General features: G+C 53.8%; 7 protein-coding genes across 7 annotated transcripts; 3 read left to right on the top strand and 4 right to left on the bottom strand.

The window, feature by feature from the left end:
- Positions 1 to 129: 129 nt before the first annotated feature.
- Positions 130 to 642, bottom strand: CDEST_15170 (uncharacterized protein). Its single transcript, XM_062931326.1, has one exon. It carries the CDS (start codon positions 551 to 553, stop codon positions 143 to 145), a length of 411 nt encoding a protein of 136 aa, XP_062787377.1. The 5' UTR covers positions 554 to 642; the 3' UTR covers positions 130 to 142.
- Positions 643 to 1,182: 540 nt separating this feature from the next.
- On the top strand, positions 1,183 to 2,553 carry CDEST_15169 (Putative NmrA-like domain, NAD(P)-binding domain superfamily). The gene is made up of 3 exons (XM_062931325.1): positions 1,183 to 1,808; positions 1,856 to 2,197; positions 2,251 to 2,553. Exons 1-3 carry the CDS (start codon positions 1,230 to 1,232, stop codon positions 2,326 to 2,328), a joined length of 999 nt encoding a protein of 332 aa, XP_062787376.1. The 5' UTR covers positions 1,183 to 1,229; the 3' UTR covers positions 2,329 to 2,553.
- Positions 2,554 to 2,881: 328 nt separating this feature from the next.
- CDEST_15168 (Putative glycoside hydrolase family 18, catalytic domain, glycosyl hydrolase family 18 (GH18) active) lies at positions 2,882 to 7,762 on the bottom strand (the record flags this gene model as incomplete). Its single annotated transcript, XM_062931324.1, has 7 exons — positions 2,882 to 3,107; positions 3,165 to 4,036; positions 4,102 to 4,239; positions 4,365 to 5,048; positions 5,107 to 5,913; positions 5,992 to 6,185; positions 6,400 to 7,762. The coding sequence occupies 7 exons, from the start codon at positions 7,760 to 7,762 to the stop codon at positions 2,882 to 2,884; spliced, it is 4,284 nt and encodes a 1,427-aa protein (XP_062787375.1).
- A 1,034-nt stretch (positions 7,763 to 8,796) lies between these two features.
- On the top strand, positions 8,797 to 9,675 carry CDEST_15167 (uncharacterized protein; the record flags this gene model as incomplete). The annotated part of the gene is made up of 1 exon (XM_062931323.1): positions 8,797 to 9,675. The coding sequence occupies one exon, from the start codon at positions 8,797 to 8,799 to the stop codon at positions 9,673 to 9,675; it is 879 nt and encodes a 292-aa protein (XP_062787374.1).
- An 876-nt stretch (positions 9,676 to 10,551) lies between these two features.
- Positions 10,552 to 11,681, top strand: CDEST_15166 (Putative LysM domain-containing protein; the record flags this gene model as incomplete). The annotated part of the gene is made up of 2 exons (XM_062931322.1): positions 10,552 to 10,770; positions 10,848 to 11,681. 2 exons carry the CDS (start codon positions 10,552 to 10,554, stop codon positions 11,679 to 11,681), a joined length of 1,053 nt encoding a protein of 350 aa, XP_062787373.1.
- A 94-nt stretch (positions 11,682 to 11,775) lies between these two features.
- CDEST_15165 (Putative amino acid/polyamine transporter I) lies at positions 11,776 to 14,069 on the bottom strand (the record flags this gene model as incomplete). Its single annotated transcript, XM_062931321.1, has 3 exons — positions 12,426 to 14,069; positions 11,974 to 12,371; positions 11,776 to 11,917 (listed from the first exon to the last, which is right to left on the bottom strand). The coding sequence occupies exons 1-3, from the start codon at positions 13,722 to 13,724 to the stop codon at positions 11,776 to 11,778; spliced, it is 1,839 nt and encodes a 612-aa protein (XP_062787372.1). The 5' UTR covers positions 13,725 to 14,069.
- A 482-nt stretch (positions 14,070 to 14,551) lies between these two features.
- CDEST_15164 (Putative FAS1 domain-containing protein) lies at positions 14,552 to 16,200 on the bottom strand. Its single transcript, XM_062931320.1, has 3 exons — positions 15,974 to 16,200; positions 15,153 to 15,915; positions 14,552 to 15,097 (listed from the first exon to the last, which is right to left on the bottom strand). Exons 1-3 carry the CDS (start codon positions 16,092 to 16,094, stop codon positions 14,818 to 14,820), a joined length of 1,164 nt encoding a protein of 387 aa, XP_062787371.1. The 5' UTR covers positions 16,095 to 16,200; the 3' UTR covers positions 14,552 to 14,817.
- Positions 16,201 to 16,283: the final 83 nt, after the last annotated feature.

The following is a 16,283-nucleotide window of genomic DNA, read 5'->3' as shown; positions in this document are numbered from 1 at the left end:
ACTAGGTATTGCTCCCTTCAGGCGCGCAGCTACGTTGCCCCCTTCAACAAATGCCCCCCCGGGGCTTCTTTGCCTACCGCGACCGCCGCCTCCCCTAGCCCCAAGCCACCCGCCCTGTTATCGCCCGCCAGTCAACAACCCATTATCCTGACGTCTGGAGCATTCCCAGCCCCGCAAACGCAACAACTGCCGCTCCACCCCATAAAACCCAGATCCCCTTGTCCCATCCTCTTGGGCCCTGCATCGCAACCCATGTATCCGTCACACACACGAGAGTCCACGCTGTCGTCAAAACTCCCATTTCCTTAGTCTTTCCTTCACCATGGAACCAAAACATCGCGACTGCAACGGCCACATCACGTATACCGAGAAATACCATTGATTTTTCGGTTATGGTTCGGCCTTCAGAGGTGGTGGGCGTGACGCCAAGAGAATCTGCAGCAGTGGGTGGTGCGAATAAGGCCAGGGCGCCCAGACCCATGAAAGTGGTTGTGAGGCCAAGGCCAACGAGGTGCCATGTTGAGCGAGTGAGGAGGCGATTGGGGAATGCCATAGCGATTTCGACTTCAGAGTATTGACGTTGAGCTTGGGAGAAATGAGAAACGCTTGAAGCTGGAAAAGAGGATTAGTTCAAAAGTTCAACCGATCGGAATGACAAGGAATGAAGACACTTAAAACCATCAATCTTGATGAGGTCGAATCAACGCAAATCACCTAGTAGTGGGCCTCAAGCCAGCGTACTCACTGCATGGCCCGGCCGGTCCGGCCGGTCCGGAGGTGGACCTAATGATTGGTTTGATTCATCGGCAACACGTGATAAATTTCAACACTTGCTGAAGATGAGACCAATCGAGGAGTGTGCTGTGTGGGAACCAATCCACGAAAGTGGCGAGAGCGCAGCCGGACCGGATGACGCTGTCGTGAAGAGACTGGCTTGAATCGCCGGCGTTTCCTTGCGAGTCATTACGCCATCAGTTGGATCCTGTATGGCCAATGCGACGAGTGCAGCAGTCGGGATTGTGTGGTGACCAAGCAAGTGCTTTTCTAACAGTTTGATAACTAATCATCACCTCTCTAGCTCAAACTGCCTCTGCCACGAGATGAGTATCAGAAGATGTAGTATAAAAGAAAGTCCACAGCCATCACCCGTCATGAAACACTACCCATCATCACACTACTCATCATAACATCTCATCCTAGTACGTTATCAAAACCGTCGACTCGTCAAAATGGCTTCCCCGAGAATCTTCGCTATTCTAGGGTCCACCGGCAATCAGGGTGGCTCCATCGCTAACACCTTCCTCGGGGAGCCCGGTTGGCAGGTCCGCGCCCTGACACGCAACACTTCGAGCCCCAAAGCTCAAGCCTTGACAGCGCGTGGAGCCGAGGTTGTCTATGTCGACATAAACAAACCGGAAACGTTCCCGGCTGCTTTCGAGGGCGCTAGTGCCATCTTCGCCGTTACCGACTTTTGGGGCATCTATGGTGATCCTGCCAACCAAGACAAGCCCAAGCCTGGACAGCCGTTGAATGCATGGGCAGGCGAGTTTGAAACTCAGCAGCTGAAGAGTATCATCGATGCAGTTGCTAAGGTGCCTACTCTTGAGCGCTTCATCCTCTCCTCCCTCTCCAATGTGACAAAGTGGTCCAAGGGAAAGTACACCCACGTCTACCACTTTGACTCCAAGGCAAATGCAACGGAGTACGGCAGGAAAATGTACCCAGACCTATGGACAAAGACAAGCATCTTTCAATCTGGCTATTTCCTGAGCAATTATGTCTCTAACCCCATTACTCAAGCAAGCAAGGTGAGCATGCTACGCAAAGCTCGGGTGGTTTTTACCAACACATCTAGAACGACGAAGGAGTAGTCCAGTTCATTGGGCATATTGAGCCGGATGTCAAGATCCCGTTCATCGCCGCTGAAGAGGATACTGGTCCTATTGTTAAACGACTTATCGATGAGTCCGCCGGAAAGAATGTCATTGGCTACAGAGAATGGCTGACTGTGCCAGAGCTGGCACTCTCATTCACAAAGGCGACTGGTATGAAGGCTGAATCTGTCACTCTGCCTAAGGGCGAGTTTCATATACCTCTTCCAGATGAGTTGAAATTGGAGCTTGAAGAAAACTTTGCCGCCTTCAATGAGTTTGGGTACGAGTCTCGGGACGATCCTACCGTTGTTCACCCTCAAGATGTAAGTCGAGTTCGGTTTCACATGCATTGAGTGTTTCTAATACGTAGACATAGCTGGAGTCACCGCCATCGCTTGACACAGTGGAGAATTACTGGAAGAAACAGGATTGGTCAAAGATCTTTGGTGCTTAACGTCGACCAATACCATGGATAGGTTAATTCCAGGACGTAGGTGGAAATCAGGATGTGAGTCTGTGCAGCTATGACAGGGTGTGTGAAAAGGGTGTCACACAATATTTGTAGTGTTGTGGCTTGGAGGCTTAGCCTTACTAAGCTCTACATCACGTAACCGGTCGGAGGGGGACTAAGTTTCTATGAGCTACAGCTCCCAGCCAAAGCTTTCTTAATTTAAGCACTTTACGGCCTTCGGAACGTGCAACGAGGGGGCTGACAACATTTCAACCCACGAGAACTGCGGTCTTAAGAATGGCAAAACTTGCCAAGGTTCAACGTTCGGCTACTGCTGTTTTTTCAACGGCTACTGCGGAAAAAATACCAAATAATCTCCACTGCTTCAGTCCACATCATCGGCATTCGTCCCCAGTCATTTGTAGGGAGAAAGAAGCATTCTCCGCTCGCCGAGAGTTCTTGCTTTATATCCAGCTCTTGGGGTAGTTCAGGTTGGACCATCACTTAATGTAGCTAATCTACAGTAGTTTGCCCTACTGACAGCTTGCTGGCCTATCTAAGGATTGCACGGGTAGTTGGGTGAGTCTCCGTAGGCCTTGCGGCCCTTCAGGAGGTTAGCCCGAGCTTCTTCGGGCCCACAGATAGGGATATGCTGGAAGCCACCCAGGCGAATATCTTGGCTGGCGACATTCTGAAGCCGCTGGATGTCTGCGGGATCCGTCATGCTCTTGGCAGGGTCCATGACGTTCCTCCCATTGTTCTTCTTGTACGTGTTCACGGCTCTGTGGTTCGGGTTTAGTGTCTATCTCATCGCTCTGCCGCCTGGGATAACAACTCACCCAATGATCAGGTCGTCAACTGTTATTTTTCCCCATCTGTCCTGACCGGGTTCCTTGAGTTCGTCGATACCCTTGAGGATCTTGAAAAAGTTCCGGTTGCGCGGAAGCAAGCACAGCCGGAGGTTCGCGTGGGGGCAGCCCTTAGGCTCGTCGTCGACGCCGGCAAGGATGTAGGAGTGGCCGTTAGGACAGCGCCAGCCAGCGTTGTACTTGTCCGCCCGCTCCTCGAAGTACTTAGTCGCGTCGATGACGCAACTGTCGCCAAAGTCGAGAATGAAGGGGGTGGGTCGGTCAGCGGCCCAGAGGACTGGGATGGCGAGCGCATAAAAGGCACGCTCGATGTATTTGCTGTCCTCCCAGCTCTTTGTGTACTCACCGGTATAGCCGTTGGCCGGCTGGTCCTCCTCGCCTTGTATCATCTTGCCGTCAGAGACGAGGGCGCTGAGCAGCTTGACGCTCTCAGGTGAGCCGTTGAAGATCTGGGCGACCAGTCGGTTGACCTGCGCCTTCCAATTGGTGATGATCTTATCAAAGATGTCGTTGAAGGCGATTTCCTCTCGCGCTGAAGACGCCGAGTCGAGAGCGTCCTTGGCGATAGAAAAGGCAGTGCCCACCATGGTGATGGTGCCGGCCTCCCAGGCAGCCCTTCTGTCTCCTCCAGTTGCGCCGGAGAAGTACTTCATGCTCGCCAAGGCGCTCCCAAAGAACCTTGGGACCGCTGCTGTAAGCGGGATAGGCATCAGTGTCAAGAAGAGGTCGAATATCTTGGAATCGTCATCCGGCTTCGGGGCGAAAGTTTCAATAAAGGTATCCTTCCGGCGGGCAAGTGAGTTGCCCGTGGACTCCAGAGAGTAGTAGTAGTTTCTAAGGATCTACAGAGCAATGCTTGTTCAGCCATACATGCCTAGTATTGCTCGGGTGGACGGTAAGTGCTTACCGTGTGAATTTCAGCAAGCCCGTTCCAGAGCTCGTACGCGCACGCGCCGGTTTTGCGCTCGGGGTTCGTCTCTGGCGTGTTGTGCGCAGCACACTGCATGACTCCACAGGACGAGGCCTGACCTAGGTCATTGCACCTCTGTTGGCATGACGGTCAGCACGGTAAGCTAGATACTTGCCCAAGTTACCGGTGTCGGGCACCCTTTGGAAGGGTACCGTGACTGTTGTGTAAGTGATGGTCTGGTAGGTGGGGTATGTACATACTGGTCTTGAAGGTGCGCTCAGGTAGGAAGCGATATGCTCACTAAAGTCCTCTTTGCCCCCTTCCCTGAAGTCACAGCCCTGCCACCGGCGAACGATATCGTTCCAGCCGCTCTTGCAGTCGAGAGCATCCCACCGCGCCTTGGGTGTCATCTTGGTGTTGTCGCCGACGGCGTCATGAGTACACTGCTTGTCGACCCAGGTGCCGGTCCGTGCCGAAGGGTTGCAGGTTGCGCTCTCACCCATACGCACGTTAGCCTTAATTGAAGCCCAGCTGAGACCAAGGTTGACGCCATCGGGGAGAAGTTTCGGAGGATCGTGAAACTTGACAAGGTCGACGGCCCAGTCGATGGTGCCGCCCATGTTGTAGCGCTTGTACATCTGCGTCCGTGAATCCTTGAGGCTGTCGTCCATATAGGCCACCCAGAGGTCGCCGTCAACCATGATGCGCGAGTTGCTCTCAGCGTCAAGCCAGGAACGGCCCTTAATCTCGTCAATCTCAGCGTTGCTTATGTAGCCAGCTGTATCGGTGCAGCGTCCCTTACGGGCATATGATGTGAGACGGTCGCCTGTGTATAAGCAGTTGGGACCAGTGCAGGACGGATTTGCCATCTGAAAGCTGCGACCATAGCTGCTAACGCCGACAAGCACCTTGTTGGAAGGCACGCCGGCCTTGGTTATCATAACCTGATGACAAGTCAGCAAGCAAGAACTGAGGGAGGAAAGGAGACTACAGTATACGCACCAGAGTGTTCATTGTCTCAGTCCGGTTCACGTGGCTACGTAGACAGTTACCGGTCGGGCAACCAGGCGTAGCCCACTTGTTTCCAGCATCCCACTGGCCGTGCAGGTCGTAGGTCATGTATACAATGTAATCAAGTAGCTCAGACATGGCCTTGATGGGAAACTGTTTGAGATACCAGTGAGAGGCTGGGGCTGCGATCGATAGCGACTTGTCTTTCGGCAGCTTGGCTCGCAGTCTGGACAGTAGACGTAGGTAGTTCAAGGCCTCGGAGGGATCACCCTCCGGCACGCCCTCGCCGAGATTGGGGGCCGACGGATACTCCCAGTCAATGTCGAGCCCGTCCAGGCCATTGTCAACCACGTAATTGACCAGGTTGTCTGCCAGCTTCTCGCGATTCTCGGGCTTGACGCCGTTGCGGAAGATATGATAGAACGGCACCTCGGCCGAGAAGACCCAGCCGCCAAAGGAGATGATTCGCTTGGGCCCGCGCAGCTTCTTGAACTGCTGGAACTGGAACTCGGCTAGTTCGTCTTCATGGTAGACGTTGAAATCGTCGTCAATCATGCCAAAGGCAAAGTGAACATGCGTGAACGATGGGTCGATCTGGGTAGCGTCCATGTTGAGGCAGTTCCGGCCTAGGTTGAATCCCTCGAAGTAGCCGAGCTTGATGAACTGCGCTGGTGGGCCGCTCTGAACGATGCTCATTCCGCAGTTGGAAATGCAGCCGTACGTGTTCTTCTTGGCTGTTCCAGGGGGGCCGGTGTTGGTGTCGATGCAAAAGTCTTCGGTCGTGCCACATTGTCCCCACTGGGTGGTGTGTGAGTGTCAGTTATTCCTCTTCCTCTGACCGTAAGGTAGACAAGTAGACATTAGATACCCACTCACAATGTTGCAGCACGAGTTGAGCGGACACTGGTTCATCTTGGCCCAATCTCGCGAGGTTGATCCGCTCGGCTTGGTCGAGCCGGGCTTCTGGGGGCCGCAGACTGCATTGGCGATAGGAGCAGGAAATGGCGGCGTGCCTTCACTCAGGCAGATCCAGTTATCAGGCCAGAAGCCGTTCTCGCATCCGTTCCAGCCTGTAATTAAACTGGTGTCAAAAAGTACAACGGTGCAGTAAGGCAGATATCTGGTGGCAGGATGGCTGGCTGATTGTGGGTAGCAGAGCACCTCCCACCAGCCTGAAGAGAAGCAGAAGTAGGAATGGTAGAAGGAAGAGACCGAAGAAAAAATTCAAGCAGAAGAAGATGAGGAAGACAAAGTTTGGGAGCTATAATGACGGATTACACATACCCCAGGTCTCCTTGTTGAGCTTCTCGAGCTCGTCGACAGTCAAGCCATTAGCAGCCGCCACCTTGGCGCAGAAGTCGCCGTCTTGGATCTTGTAGGCAAAGCAGGATCCGTCCGCGTTCTTCTTGGGTCGTAGGTCGGGGAGCTTTCCGGGCGTACAGCAGACGTGCTGGCCAGGCTGCAGCGTCGCGCATAGACCGGACTTGGTGTTGTATTGGTAGAACTGCGCTGCAGTGAGGCCGCCGCCGCATCGCGCCACTAGCTTGCCGCAGTCGTCACCGTCGTCCACTTTCTGGGTCCGGCACGATCCGTCCGGGTTGGGCTGTGGTGTTGTTGGTTTGGGAAGAGTCCCGGCCGAGCAGCAAATCAGCTGGCCCGGCTGCAGCGTCGAGCACAGGGTCGATTTGGGGTTGTACTTGTAAAGGTCTGCGGCCGTCATACCGCCGCCACAGCGCGTCACTAGTTTGCCGCAGTCGTCACCACTCTTGACGTCGATGGTGCGGCAGTCGGCTCGGGCGAGGAGCAGGCCCCGGACTGCCGGCGACGTCACGTTCTTCTTGTCGGTCGAGTTACTCAAGCCAACCCGGGCGCCGCTGGAAAGCGTCAGGGAGGTGTTGGAGTCAACCATGTCGATGGGCTCAGGATCGACGTCAAAGACCTCTGGGTAAGAGGATGTATCGACACACTGGCCGTTGGACCACCGAGCGACGGCGTCGTGAACTGTGGTAAAGTCCGGGGTGGAGGCAGCGATGAGACCGAAGATCTGGTCACCGCTGCGGCCGTCGCATGCCTGGATCAGGGCTGCCTTTCCGTCGGCGATTCCGGGCCCGAAGAGGACGGCGAGAAGGTAATCGAAGAAGGTTCCGGCTACGCTGGGGTTCAGTAGGTTGGCTCCGACATAGACTCCAACGGTGACATCGGAAGCAGTGGCGAACAGAATGGTGCGGTTTGCGGCCCGACTCATGACGTTTTGGAGGTAGCTCTGCAGGTGCTCGACCGGCTGGCTCGCGACTAGGCCGCCGGTCTCGGTCTCCGACCCGGCCGGGGTCCAAGCCATTATGGGGGCAATGTCCTCGGTCCCGCCCGAGGCCGGAGGCTCCACCGGGCCAGCGTAGAAGTCATTGGCGAAGACGTTGCAGGCCCGGATAGGCTGCTTCTCCGTGACGGGGATCGTAACGGAGAAGTCGAGCACTAGGGGCTTCTTGCAGGCCTGCAGCTGGCCGAACTCGCCCACGGTGGTCCAGTTGGCCGGGTCGGGTCCGGACACAACGCAAGTGGTCGGGCAGAGGTCCTGCTGTGATATGCCGCCACGATAGAAGAGAGAGCCCACAAGGGGCAGAAAATAGCGTTGGCCGGCCCGAACCATGGTTTGCTATGGTGCTGACGGGGGGTTCGATGTTAAACGGAACAGCTCCCTAGAGAGGGAACAAAATGAGAGACTGGAGTGATAGACTTGAATGAGAGACTAGAATGAGAGACTGCAACAAAAGAATAAAAGATTGTACGCAACTAGCTACGCATGGTAGAAAAGCTGCTTTGTTTTTGGGATGGACAACTTTGTGGCTTGCTGTGACTGCTTACTACTTATTTATCCATCATTTGACTCTGACCTAGCGTTGTTCTTCCGGTCTTCCTGTCTTCCTGTCCGAACCAAGCCGGAACTATGCTGCTTTGCTCCGCCTGCTAGCCAAGGCATTCGCTTTCAAGGTGATTCCATTTCGACGACAACAGGTTGGTTCCCCGCCCTCGCTTGGCTTCGCTTCACTTCGCGCCTCATCGGGCAGGTTGTTCGCCAGCCAAGCGCCGGATTCTGAATGTGTTAAATGTCTTGATGCATCAGGTGAGTGAGTTTCCCCATCGCAATTAAGAAAGGAAGGTCCAGATTCTTGTTGAACCACGGTGAATCGTTCAATACTTTGCTGTGCCGTCGGTAGACGGTACCATTTTCGGTTTTTGCCGTCATGTCGTTGTTGTTGGGCCCTCATCTCACGTGCATATGCAACGGGTAAAGGAAGTTCACGAGGTTGATTAAGGGTTCTGACCATTTGCTATTAGTCGGCACAATAGTCGCCGGCTTAACCTGAGCCGAGATGCCGAGCGCCAAGGGCCAAGCAAGCGCCGAGCAAGCGCCGAGCAGGCAACGTTGCTTGGGCCAGACCTTGAGCCTGTTGGCTCGCCTCATAGAATGCAATCAGTGAGACCCTTAGCAGAAGTTTTTCTTTCTCCCCCATTTCGGACCATTATGCATCATATAATGACTATACCGAGTACTGGTACATCTGAAAAAGCGAGCGGGTCGACGTTATAACAGAAGGCAGGCCACAGACAGATCAGCTACGAAGCGAGTGGCTCATTCTCACTCTCACGTCTCACTCTCACACTTACACAAACACACACACCATGCTGCTGCGGGTCCCCCTATCTTCTCTGCTCGCCTTATTCCTCGCCATACTGGCGCAGGCGGAGCGAAGGCTGCCAGCCAACCTCCAGGTCGACCTCCTCTTCCCACGCAATGAGACGTACGCGCCGACGCAGTGGTTCCCCATCGTGCTCGGCATCCAAAACCTTGACGCCCTCTGGCCTCTCGACATCGGCTTTAACCTGGAAGTCCTGAGCATGGAAGCCTGGAAAAACAACAGCTCAGGCGGGCGCGCCGATTGGCAGCATGTCAACCTCCGGCCCAACCTCTACGGGTTCCCCGTTGGGCTTGAGCTGGCCCCGGTCAAGCTCTTCCTGCACTATCCCGTTATGAACATGACCAACGGCACAACGGACAGCTTCAATCTCCGGTGGGGTATCACGTTTGTGAACCGCTGCTTTGCCAACAATTCTTTGGATTACGGAGGCAACAGCTGGTCCAGCGGGGGCAACTCCTCAATGCGTCAGATCACCTTCAGCACCGCGCCTGGCGGCCAGACCCCAGACGTTGCAGCGACAGTAGATTCATGCCCTGAGGGTGGCCAGAACTCGACAGTAGTGCGCGTAAATGAGGTGCGCAAGACCTGGGGTACAGGTGACCAATGTCCAGTCTTTGAGACAGATGTAGAGCCAGCCAGGTGCGCGTACCGCGAAGTAGCCCAGGAACTTGCCGCCAACGTCTCGGCAGCAATTTTGAGGAGGATGCGTTGTGAGGAGGGTACCTGGCAGAATATTACATCTCCGTGTGTGCCCAAGGATAAGGAGAGCGGGGCAACCTTATTGACTGGCCTCCAAAGGGATTCGTCTTCTTGGGCTTTAGTCTTGGGATTGGCGCTTGCGGCGTATTACAATGTGTTCTAGGCGCAGTCGTTTACGGGTGTACCCGCAAGCCATGCAAGCCATATGTATTCAATCTAGGGTGTTGCTGTGCAAAAGCTGAAAAGTAGTGCATAATACGTTTAGTTGAATGTGAACATGAAGAGTTGGCACCATATACAGATATACCAATGCCAAGGTGGACAAACGATTGGCTAGGCATTCAACCAACCGGCTCCAAGAGAAAAAAGAAATAGTAAATCCGGCTTGGCAGGGACCTTTCTAACTCGTGAGCAGTCAATGTTGAGCCAAAACTATCAGGGGAGGCTCCAACAACAGACAAGGCCCTGTTGGAGAGACTGTATTCCCCCGCCTAAGTGCCCAGAGGTCAGCAGCACATGACTCTCCCCAGGCTGGCATAGACCATGTATGGACCCTGCCAAGTCATCATCATCTCCCAAAGTACCATACCATCTTGGCCCTCGGTCGATGGACAAGGGTGCACCTGGCCGATGAGCCACCAGATATCGAAGTGAGCGGCTTCTATGCTGTCTACTCTTGGTATTGACATTGTAGCCTGCCGGGAAAAAAGTTCTGCGACGCGATAATTGGGTCGCTCTGTCTCATCTCGCTAATGTAAGTAAAAGCTCTGTTGGTAGGATCTGAGCATAGGCTCAAGACAGAATGGTTGTGATGCATTCGACTCCTTCGTGGGTATTCCAGTAACTGGACATGGTGTCTCGCAAAAACAGTACCAAGCCAAGTCCTCAGGAGCATCATGATGTTTGGGTATAAAGACGGAGCGATTCTCAAGCAAGCTGACAGAAAATGAGACCTATTAGACACCCGCGTCTCAAGAGTCTCTTCCATCTCGTCTCTTTAGCAACATTACCAGCAGTCATCCACTGCACTCGCAGCGTCATGTCTCGTCTCTCGTTCCTCGCCACTTTCGGCCTCCTCGCTGCCCAGGGCACTGCCAGCATCCTTGGCCGCCGCCGCTTTGACAGTACTGTCCCGTTCTACGACCACGACCCCAACGTGCCCGCCGACTGCAACCTGTGGTGGAACTCAGACGATGGCATTAGCTGCGAGACGGTCCTCTTAATCACAAGCCTTTCCATTGGTCAGTTGACCAGCATGGTAAGTGTCGATTCCTGTCCTCTCCCCCTGCACTACACCTCACCACGCTGTTCTCACGAGAGCTAAAACGTCAACAGAACCCGTTTGTCAAGTCGTGCAGCGACTGGAAGGCTGACTATTCCTTTTGCATCGGCTCCGCATCAGGCATCCCGGCGCTTCCAGAGCCTACGGTGGAGCCAACGGCCACGTCCCGGCCTCCGGCTGGGTCCACCACAACCAGCACGCCGACCAACCCGGGCAACGGCGTGCAGACACCCGAGCCGTGGCAGCCCGGCATGGTGGACAACTGCAACCGCTTCTACGTAGTCCAAGCCGGCGACACGTGCTCCACCATCGCGTCCAAGACCGGCGTCACCATCAGCCAGCTGGCAACCTGGAATACTCAGATCGGCGGTTCGGCCTGCACGGGCATCTGGGCCAGCTACAACATCTGCACCGGCATCATCGGGGGATCGCCAACGCAGCCCCCACCGACTACGAACCCGAACCCAACGCCGCAGCCGATTCAGGACGGCATGGTCAACAACTGTAACCGCTTCCACCTCGTCCAGGCTGGCGAGACCTGCGCTACCATTGCTTCCAAGACCGGCGTCACCGTCGCCCAGTTGACGACCTGGAACAAGGGCATTGGTTCCTCTTGCACGGGCATGTGGGCCGGTTACCACCTCTGCACCGGCGTCGTCGGGGGATCGCCGACGCAGCCCCCACCGACGAACCCGACGCCGCAGCCGATCCAGAACGGCATGGTGAACAACTGCAAGAAGTTCCACTTTGTGCAACGCGGGCAAAACTGTGACACCATCTCGCGGCAATACGGCATCGCGCTGGCTAACTTTATCCGCTGGAACCCGGCCGCAGGGTCTAACTGCCAGGGCTTGTGGGCTGAGACGTACGCCTGTGTCGGACTGTAAGGCATGTCTGAATACGGAGGATGGCCCGTTGAAAGCATCAAGGGGGCTTGTCCTATTGTTTTACTGTTATAGCTACTTAATCAACGTAATACTTCTAGGATGTAGATCTAGAGTGTACTAGCTTAGTTATAGTTGTACCATCCTTCAGAGTCTCTTCGCATTCTTCAATCTTGTACCCGCGCAGTTTAGGTATAAGAACTATCCAGAAATACCAGTAAACAACCCCAGCACCAAGACTATAAGCAAGTTAGTAAACAAACAGATATCATCCGAAAGTGAAACGATCACTTACATGCTGGCCCCAACAACTGCGTAAGTCGCATGAAACAATCCGTTTACCGGCTTGGTGTCGGGTGGGAAGAATGGTGCAGCTAAAAGAGCCAAACTCAACCCGATCCGCAACAAGACTGCAGGTATCCATGCTTTGAAAGGCCTCTTGAGATCAGGTCGCTTCGCTCGTAGCCACAAAAGTCCAAACCCAACAGCCAACGCAAGAAACTGCCCAGGATATCCTTCGACTTCGAGTATAAAGGAATAGACTTCCCCTGTCGGGGGAAGAGCAATGACGAGAAACGATGGGATATAGTGAACCAGTAATCCGCCTAAAGGTGAATTGAACGGCCTTGTCGAAGAGAGTATGTCAGAAAATGGCAGGAAGCCTTGCCTGGCAATCTCCTGTTTGGTACGAGCCTAGGAGGTCGTTAGCATCTTGAACCAGTGGATGTGAAATGCCATAATAATTACTGCAGAGAAGGCAACGACGAGAACGTTGGCTCCAGCGCTCAAAGCAACAGCTAGTGGAAGGACTGTTTTGCCAAGTCCTTCGCCGAAGATCCTTGTAAAGTAAAGAGCCGCAATGAGCTCTCCGCTTTCTTTGATATCCTCGATGGGTACAACGAGGAAATACGCCACATTGATGAGGGCGTATAGCCCGCATGCAGTTGTCAAAGCAGCCATCATAACTGATCGCAGTGTCCGCACCGGATCTTTTACCTCATTGAGAACGTAGTTGGCGTTGTCGAGACCGTTATAGGAGTAGAATACTTTGAAAAGGGACGTTGCAATAACCCCCCAGTTCCAGTTCGTGTCCTCCCAGAGATTTCCCCATGAGAGGGTCGCGGAGGTTCGCGCTGCTTCGGTCGATGGTCGAAACAAGACGACATAAATACCGGAGAAGATCATGAAAACAACAAGGCCTACTTTGACCCAGCCAAGGATATTCTGCAGCTTGACGCCGAAGCGTGGGAAGCAACCATGAATGATCGTGACAGTGGTCAGCAATGCAATTGCGAGGCCTTTTCGGAGAAGATCGCTGGGATTTTGGCCGCCAAACGCAAAGAGCAAGTACTCGCTGAAGACAATGCAATTGCTCGCCGTAAATCCCAAGAGAACAGCATGAATGGCGATGAGTGTTGAAGCGAGGAAGCGTGGTCGTCGATACGTAAACTCCAAGTAAACTTTGTCGCCTCCGGATCGCGGCAGCATCGATCCAAATTCGAGCGAAACCATTAGACCACAGCCAGCAATGATAGCACCGATAAACCAGAGCAGCAGTGACAGGCCTGGGCTACCGACCGAGCGAAGGATTGCGCCTGGGGTGGCAAAGATACCGCTGCCTATGACTCTTGAGATGACGAGGATATATGCACTCTGCCAAGTCAATGTTCGACCGAGTGTCGATGTCTCTGGAAGCACATCATCTTCCACGGAGCGGGTTGGATGAACATCTCCAGTGACGATATTGTCTTCGGCTATCCCTTCTACTTGAGAAAGCGGGTGCTTGCTGTCCGAGGTCGTAGCCGTCGATGGTAAGCGGGACGACGTGGGAGAGAGCAAAGGTCGCCGTTCTTGGTCGTCGAGGGTATTCATAGTGATTAGTGATAGTTGTTCCAATGCGTACGTGAGACTGGGACATTGACTGAGTAGTATGAGAGCAGAAAACGCTTGATGGGAAGAACCAGGCACGAATATTGCATATCGTACGAAGTGATATTGATCGTGAGTAGCGGCGCCTCGCAACCCATAGCTTCCAGACCGAAGCATGAGACGTCAAAAGGGTTCGGCGGAAATGGATCTGTCACAAGGATCTGTGTCGCTAGGCACATCAGCAGTGGATTGGAAGAGGGTCCAAGGGATGCCAGTGGCAAATAGGGCGCGTCCACGGATGTTCTGTCCTTGTTAAAAATGCGGATATGCTATCTCGTGAGGTCTGTCCCGTGGGGGGGTGTCTCAAATTGCGTGATTATGTTTCAAGAAGGTGAGTTCGGTATGCACAGCACAGGGAAACTCGTTTTGTGTTCGATACGGACTCGCACGCCATCATGGCGCAAGGTGACGAAAGCCACTGGAGGTTGGTTTCTAGTTCGGCTTACACATCACCCGTTCCCCGTCGAGGTTTGTTGGTAGTGCGGGGTTAGTGGGCTTGCACACAGAAGATCGGCGCCTGAGCCATCTGCTACATGACTTCATTCAATACATGCTTACAATTTATTTCAGCTTCTAGAATGTGAGTCGATGGTTCTCCTTGCTTTGCCACGCTGCATAGCTTCAATTCATTAATGTGTTATCAATTGTCTCCCAACTAGATCTTATATATTTCTTACTTTATTACCTTCGTAATATCTTAGTCTTAAGTGCGACGGTATGATCGACTCAAAACGCCATCATCCACGAATCACAAGTTGTAGTGACTGTAACTCTGTAATGAAAACAGACACCAAGTCCTCCTGATATTTCTCAATTGACCGCCCTGCATTGGTTTAGTTTTACATAACACAAATTTGTGTATTTGGTCAAACGCCCGGGGCCATGCAATGGGATTACTCTTTTCTCCGTTTCTCAACATTCATCGGACATCAACCTTCGACACCAACTAAATCACAGCTATTGATTGGCTGATGCGAACACCTCAATGAACATGTTTGCTTTTTGGCTTGCGCAATAATAATTCGAAATGACCCTTCTCACATTATTAACTACTTGTTCAGTTGGGGTATTAACGATGGAAAGAATGAACATTGGCCACAGCCTGTTGGTATCAGCATCGATTACAACCCTTAATACACCCTCTCAGATGCCTCCCAGTTCATGAGTCGTTCATACTCTCCCTGTTTATAACTACCACTCCCTCCAAGCTTTACATGTTCATGTAAGCGGCCATACCACCGAAGAGGGCAGCGGCACCGACAGCAGCAGTGCGCATGGGGGCCGCCTCTACAGACGAAGAAGTGGTACGGACGCCGCCACCGTCATTGGCACCAGTCTCAGTGGCGAGGGGTGCTGTAGAAGTAGGTCCGGTGACGCCGTTGGTGAAGGGATTGCTTCCGTCAGTGACAGGGCCAGCACCAGTGTAGGCAGGAGGGCGGCTGGTGGCGGTTGTGTCAGGCTCGGCGGCAGTGTTGTTGGGGTTCAAAAGGCTGATAGAGCGTCAGTTGAAACATTCTTGGAACATTAAGCATCCAGTCTACTCACTTATCGATGACGTGGACGACACCGTTGGCGATCAAAACGTTGGGAATCAGGACCTCGGCATTGTTGACGTAGACAGTCTCGTTGATGACGTTGATGGTAATGTTTCCACCGTTGAGAGTCGTCAAAGAGGTGTTGGTAATATCGGGACTGTACAGAACAGAACCGGCGACAACGTGGTACTGTAGGATGCTTGCGAGCTCGGAGCCGAGGGTGGAGGTGAGGTTACCAATGGCGCGGAAAGCCTCGTTGTTGGGGACAAAGATCGTCAGATCCTCGGCGGAAGCAAGGGCCTCAGTGACATTGGCGAGTTGAACAGCACCCAGAGCGGCGGTGAGGTTCGCAGCGCGGAGGGTATCGGCGATACCCTGAGGAACACTGAGGACCTTGTCAATGACGTGAATAGTACCGGCGGTGAAGTTGAGGTTTCCGGTGGTGACAGTCGAGTTCTCCCGCAGGGCCGAGTAGAAGGTGACGTTGCCGTCCACAGCCTGGGCCTGGACGCGCTGCCCACCGGTAACGTTGGCATAGGTCTGGTTCTGGAGGAGAGTGGGGATGAACTGAGGCTCCTCGGTGAAGTTGGAGGCATAGTATGTGCCATTCAGGACGTGGTACTGGAGAATGGCGGCGACCAAACCAGCGTCGGTAGCAGCGGAACCGGCGCTCGCGATGAATGCCTCGAGGGCCTCGTTGCTGGGGGCCAGAATGGTGATGTTCTGGGCCTGCGAGAGAGCCTGGACGAGGCCAGGCTGTGTACCGAGAAGGCCTGTGGGAAGTTAGGGATAGTGGTCATTGGGCGATTCGAGTTGGTAAGGGATTCATACTAGTCAGAGTCGACAAGCTCGAGTTCTGGGAAGCCAGGGCGGCAGTCAGGTTCAGCTGGCCGCCCTCTTGGGCGAGCGCAACACTGGCCAAGGCCAAGGGGAGAATGTTCTTGACCTGCATGGTGGACCTGCGATGTATAGAACCTTATTTCGGAGTAAGTTGGGATGTGTATGGAGAGAAAGAGGGAATGTCCAGAGAGCTATGCAAGTATGAGTCTGTCGAACCGAAAGCCCAAAGACGTGAAGGAGCAGAGGGGCCGGGCCAGTCTTTAAACAACAATGTGAGCTGCTGCCAGGTGCTCGACTGGCT

The sequence above is a fragment of the Colletotrichum destructivum genome, chromosome 10 (genome assembly GCF_034447905.1).
Source record: "Colletotrichum destructivum chromosome 10, complete sequence".
NCBI lineage: Eukaryota > Fungi > Ascomycota > Sordariomycetes > Glomerellales > Glomerellaceae > Colletotrichum > Colletotrichum destructivum.
This window is presented reverse-complemented; position numbering and strand designations above follow the sequence as displayed.

Bases quoted from the DNA above. Each gene is read 5' to 3' on its own strand.
- CDEST_15170 (XM_062931326.1), bottom strand. From the start codon at position 553: ATGGCATTCCCCAATCGCCTCCTCACTCGCTCAACATGGCACCTCGTT.
- CDEST_15169 (XM_062931325.1), top strand. From the start codon at position 1,230: ATGGCTTCCCCGAGAATCTTCGCTATTCTAGGGTCCACCGGCAATCAG. The intron at 1,809-1,855 runs GTGAGCATGCTA...CAACACATCTAG, and splicing joins CCATTACTCAAGCAAGCAAG to AACGACGAAGGAGTAGTCCA. The intron at 2,198-2,250 runs GTAAGTCGAGTT...ACGTAGACATAG, and splicing joins CCGTTGTTCACCCTCAAGAT to CTGGAGTCACCGCCATCGCT.
- CDEST_15164 (XM_062931320.1), bottom strand. From the start codon at position 16,094: ATGCAGGTCAAGAACATTCTCCCCTTGGCCTTGGCCAGTGTTGCGCTC. The intron at 15,916-15,973 runs GTATGAATCCCT...AACTTCCCACAG, and splicing joins GAGCTTGTCGACTCTGACTA to GCCTTCTCGGTACACAGCCT. The intron at 15,098-15,152 runs GTGAGTAGACTG...ACGCTCTATCAG, and splicing joins GTCGTCCACGTCATCGATAA to CCTTTTGAACCCCAACAACA.